Source organism: Rhinolophus ferrumequinum (assembly GCF_004115265.2).
Source record: "Rhinolophus ferrumequinum isolate MPI-CBG mRhiFer1 chromosome 3 unlocalized genomic scaffold, mRhiFer1_v1.p scaffold_36_arrow_ctg1_4, whole genome shotgun sequence".
NCBI classification, from domain to species: Eukaryota; Metazoa; Chordata; class Mammalia; order Chiroptera; family Rhinolophidae; genus Rhinolophus; species Rhinolophus ferrumequinum.
In genome coordinates, this window is record NW_022680354.1 from 620,642 (window position 1) to 625,749 (window position 5,108).

Genomic DNA, 5,108 nt, shown 5'->3' on the forward strand with positions numbered 1-5,108 from the left:
GCTCAGTCTTGGAATGCACACGCACGCCCACTTAGCCAGCGACGTTCCACGATCTCACGACAACACAAACACCCAGCCCTCCTGGTAGGAACACACCACCTACCATGGGGGAACTTGACAGCAAGAGCTCTACTCATGGAGAGAGCATGGATCCCACCTTCTTACTCCCGTGGACATCTTTTCTTACTTTTTTTCTGTGAACCCAAATATTCAAAAGACAAACCACATTTACAAAGGACATCTCCCCTTTCTAGTGTTGAATGGTCCTCACCATTAATCATATTGACCCTTTAACTTCTGATTGGTGGGCCCTACCAGTTTGAAACTACTTTTTTGGGGAAAAAGGCTCTAGTAGGCATATGTAGAAGTTCTTAATTGGAGCTCCGTGGGCTTCCTAAAATACATGCAAATTTTCATCATTCCATGGTCCATATTCCTAGGACTATATCGGGAATATAGCTCCCATGGGACTTTGTGGCCTGACAAAAGGTTGAATATCATTGCCAAACAGCCATATGATGATACTATTTGATTAGCGTTAGAATTTTGTAAATCCTGGTAGTGATGAAAACCAATGAACCTCTGTGGACCCCGGGGAATCCCAGACCCTCAAGTGGAACGGCACCACAGTGAGACCACCTCGCATGAATTTTAAATACCTTTGTGATTTCAGTGGCCAGTTTTTAATGGCTTCATCAAAAAGAAACACAAAGCATTGAATTTCTCTTTTATTTAAACATTAAGAAACTGCAACACAATGACTTAGAAAGCTTTCTTGGAATGTCAGCAGCATGAATAGACATCATGTGTCCTTTTTTGTTTTTTTATTCAGTGTCATCAACCGAGCAACATAAAAGTCTCACTCATCTGCTGTTAAAGTGAAGAACAAGGCACACAAAACTCTGCGGCACAAATGCAAATAGAAAAAAAGTGCTCAGGTCATCCTGTGGCCAGTTAGGAGATGGGGATGGGGAACCCAGAGAAAGCGGTGTGAGGAAAGGAAAACAAAGAAATAGGGACGCAGAGACAGAACCACAGATGGAGAGAGAACCACACACTGTCACAGCAATACGACCAGGAAGACACACGAGGTCAGAGACAGAAAGAAGCTTGGCAAAATCCATTATTTTAGGAAAGTCTTTAAAATGTTTTTATTGCAACGATGGACAGGAACCTGGGCCCCTCATTACTGGTATTTGCACTATGTGTAAATGAGACCAAGGTACGACACTGCCCACTACGAACTCACGGTCAGTTCGCTCTTCATCTGCTGGTGACCGACCAGAAAGAGTGCTCCTGGCCCAGGACGGGGCTCTGCAGATTGCACTGGGGGTGGCCAGAGTACTCAGGGGACAGATGTCACAATGTCACCTCCGCAAGACTGCTACTTTGCCTCTGTGGTGTTAATACATTCAGTTCAAATAAAAGACAGTGGGGCTCTCTACCCTCAAACAGGGTCTTCTGACCCGCTGTTCAGTGGGGAGGGGCTTATTCTTGCAACTCATCTGGTGGCCTATCCAGCTCCCACTGAGTTAAATGCTTCCCGTCCAACTAGATTTGTGCCACAAAAGAGAGACAGAGAGAGAGAGAGACAGAGAGAGAGAGAGAGAGAGAGAGAGAGAGAGAGAGAGAGAGAGAGAGAGAGAGGTTAGCACAAACATCTCCACAGGAAAAACACAAAATTGGTTTTTAAAATGTAAGGCTTCAATGTAAAATTTAATTACGACTTCACACGTTAATATCTAACAAGATAAACATTAAACTGTTGCTGACTTTTACAAAAGAAGCCCCCAACTGAGGTAATATATTATTTTTCTATAACCAGCCTTGTCTGATTATAACATTTTTTCCTTTTTCAACCTTATATGAATTAAATATACTCAGATGCATGGAGAAAATATCTAGGAATTGGCCTGGGGTTAGCAGGGAAAGGTATGGTCCCTAAAAGGCAGAGGAGTTTTACCCTTTATCCAATAATAAATAGAATTTTCTTTTATAAAATTACTATATACAACTGTACAAAGCCACCATGTCACTGATTTTCAGTGATTAAAAATACTGAAAACATACACACCTACCCCACACCCTACCCAGCAACTTCCAGCTTTCTCCCGCAAATAACACTGTGTTCTGGGTACAGCTGTCTGCGTTTTCCCCTCCACCTCGTTACCTTTCTTTCCTTTGTAGCACAGAGGATATTTTGTGAGCAGCACTTCAAATAAAAAGGATGGATTTGGGCAGACGCTGCTTGGCTCCTGCCATCCCTTTACCCGGCCATAGGGAAACCTGGCACCTCTGTGCTTCAGAAGAGACTCGCGTGTGCGCGCGCGCGCGGGCATGAGCATGTGAGGGTGCGTGAGGAGTGTGAGCATGTGTTTGTGTGTGCATGTGACTGTGTGTAAGTGTGCATGTAAGAGTGTGAATATGTATGAGTGTGAGGGCACGTGTGGGCATGTTTCTAAGTGTGAGGGTTGTGTGCCAGTATACGTGTGAGCGTCTGTGGGCTTACACCAGGCTCACAGCGGGGAGCGCTGCCCACAGCGCACCAAGCCAGGATGCGTCAGCGTTGTGACAACTGTTCCCATGCCAGCGCCCATCCACCAGGTGCCTGAATCCCTGGTGACTGCCCTCCCCATTTGCAGTAGGAAGATTCCGCTCACTTGCGTTCCCAGGCTTTCCAACCCCGCCCCCATACGTTTCTATTTAGGAGAAACAAACTCATAAATGCCGCACCACAGCCACCATCCTGGGCCTCGCCCTCCCCCTGGTTGTTACTGGCTGCTCAGACCAGGGCACCCGCAGGGAGTGACACCCCAGAGGGTGTCAGGAACCTAAACGAACCTTAGGGGTGGGGGCTGAGGCACTTTCAGTGCTGCAAACGCTGCCACGCGCAGCAAGGACACCTGTGGGCACGAGGAGAAGGCCAGGATGGTGCAGGAGGCAGACGTGGCGGGTAGAGAACACAGGTGTGGGAGAGGGAAAGGTCGTGGTGCTGCGCGGACTGTGGAGTGGGCCTGGCCTGGCCTGTGTAGTGGGCATCAGAGGAGGCTGTGTCTCCCACGAGGGCGCCCCATGGAGCAGCATGTCCATGAGGTGCGCTGTAGGCACTGGGTGAGCCGGTCCGGTCCCACCAGGCCCTGCTCGCAGGTGCCCAGGTGTGGCAGGGCTCCCGGGACACCCACCTGGCTCACAGGTGCCGGGGAGGTGGGCAGTGGGCATCGGATGGGCGCCAGGAGGGGTGGGTCCAGCCCCCTCACAGCGTGCTCAGGTGCGGCAGCGTGTCCAGGGGCCCGGTGCGGTCACGCGTCGCGGCCGCCGACTCCACGCCGCGCAGCCACTCGGTGCACTTGCGGACCAGGCCCTCGTCCACGGTCGCGGCCTCCTCCTCGTACTCCACGTCGTCATATTTGTGCCGATCGTTGAGCAGCGACACCTTGAGCAGCCGGCGCAGGTCGGTGGGCCGCAGGCCGGGGTCGGGGGCCTGCAGGCCGCCGGGCAGGAGCGGGACGCCGGGCAGGCGAGCGTCCAGGCCTCCCGGGTCGCCGCCACTCCGCGGGCCCGCGGCCCTGGCCCGGGGGCCGGGGGCGAGCAGGCGCCGGGCGTCCGCCGAGGGCGAGGGGAGCGGCCGGCGGGGCCGCGCCAGCAGCTGCTTCTCGAGATGGCGCTTCTGGATGACCAGGACGGCCTCGGGGGTGAGGCTCAGCGAGAAGCGCACGGCGGCGTCTGGCCCCGGCCCCGAGGCGGCGGGTCCCGCGCGGCTGTCCCCGGCGCCAGCCGTATCCGGGGCGTGCGGGCGGCCGGACGCGGCCAGAGCCGGGGTACGCGGAGGAACCGGGCCGGGGGCGCGGCGGGCCGGTGGCCTCTTCAGGGTGGCCGAGGGCCAGGAGCGGGACAGCAGCGCCTCGGGCCGCTCCGGGGGCCTCTTCTTGTCCCCGGCCGCGGCGGGCGGCGAGGGCCCCGACAGGGCGCAGGCGGGCGCCGCCGCCTTCCGGGGGGCGCTGGCCCTGCGGGGCGGCGGGCGCGCGGCAGGGACCCCTGGGGCCGCGGCGGGCGGCGGTGGGAAAGGCATGCTGCCACCGAGCCGGCGGGGCATCAGCGCCCTAAAAGGAGAGGGGCTGTCCTTAGTCCCTGGGGCGTGGAGCCCGGCGCCCTCCCCATCGGTGGCCAGGGTCACCCCACGTCCTCCCTCTGCACCCACCTCCGTCCAGCCACGGCATCTCCAGCTCCCTCACGTCCCGGCGCCAGCACCCGGGGACTGTAAGCCAAGTCACCCTTCCTTCCCTCCTTCAGGGGCTCAACTCCGGGCTCCTTGGCCAAGCCCGCGCAGACAGCCCCTAGCGCCCCGCAGCGTCAAGCGAGACGCGCCCTCAGGCGGAAGGAGGAGCCGCGTGCGCCCGCTGTGGACGCCGCACAGAGAGGTGCCGCACGGCTGTGCCCGGCTGGTGTCGCGATCGACTGATGCACACGGCGAGATGCGGGGCGGACAGCAGGGGAGGGCGGGGGCTCCACGGGAACGTCCCCGCGCCGCTGCTAGGGACAATCCTGCAGAGGCGGGAGCGGCTCAGGGAGCGCAGGGCGTGTCCCCGGTCCCGGCGGAGTCCTGACATCGGAGAGAAAACCCTTCACAACCTCTGGAGGCATTTAAGATGGTGCGAAGAACGGCTGCGGTAACCCTGGTGGGCTAGCCTCGCGTTCCGCTGTCCCCGGAGAAGGCTGGCTGAACTCAAAGGGGGGGAAGGACATGTCGGTGAGTCACTGTGCTTTAACTTTACATAATGTAACGCCACTGCTGACAGTCATTTCAAAATTAAAAGCCTGGGCAAAACGTCCAGTTTCAGTTACATCATGATGCAGGAAATGTTAGATAGACATTACGTTCTTCGGCGTGATCACTGTGAGCAAGGCAGCATATTCAGTGCTATAGCAGTGGTCCTAAACGACAAGGAGACATCTTCGCTGTCCACTTCTACAACACTAGTTGTAGAGACATGAGAACATCCCCGCAATATTCGGACGCCTGTTGATTCACAGCAATGACAAAGCAATGCATCATTTCACCTAAGCAGTCCCCGCATTACTTCAGAATTATCAATTGTTTACATCTCAAA

General features: G+C 55.9%; 1 protein-coding gene across 1 annotated transcript; it reads right to left on the reverse strand.

Moving 5' to 3' along the window:
* Nucleotides 1-729: 729 nt before the first annotated feature.
* PRR18 (proline rich 18) lies at nt 730-4,901 on the reverse strand. The gene is made up of 2 exons (XM_033100395.1): nt 4,199-4,901; nt 730-4,100 (listed from the first exon to the last, which is right to left on the reverse strand). Exon 2 carries the CDS (start codon nt 4,091-4,093, stop codon nt 3,254-3,256), a length of 840 nt encoding a protein of 279 aa, XP_032956286.1. The 5' UTR covers nt 4,094-4,100; nt 4,199-4,901; the 3' UTR covers nt 730-3,253.
* Nucleotides 4,902-5,108: the final 207 nt, after the last annotated feature.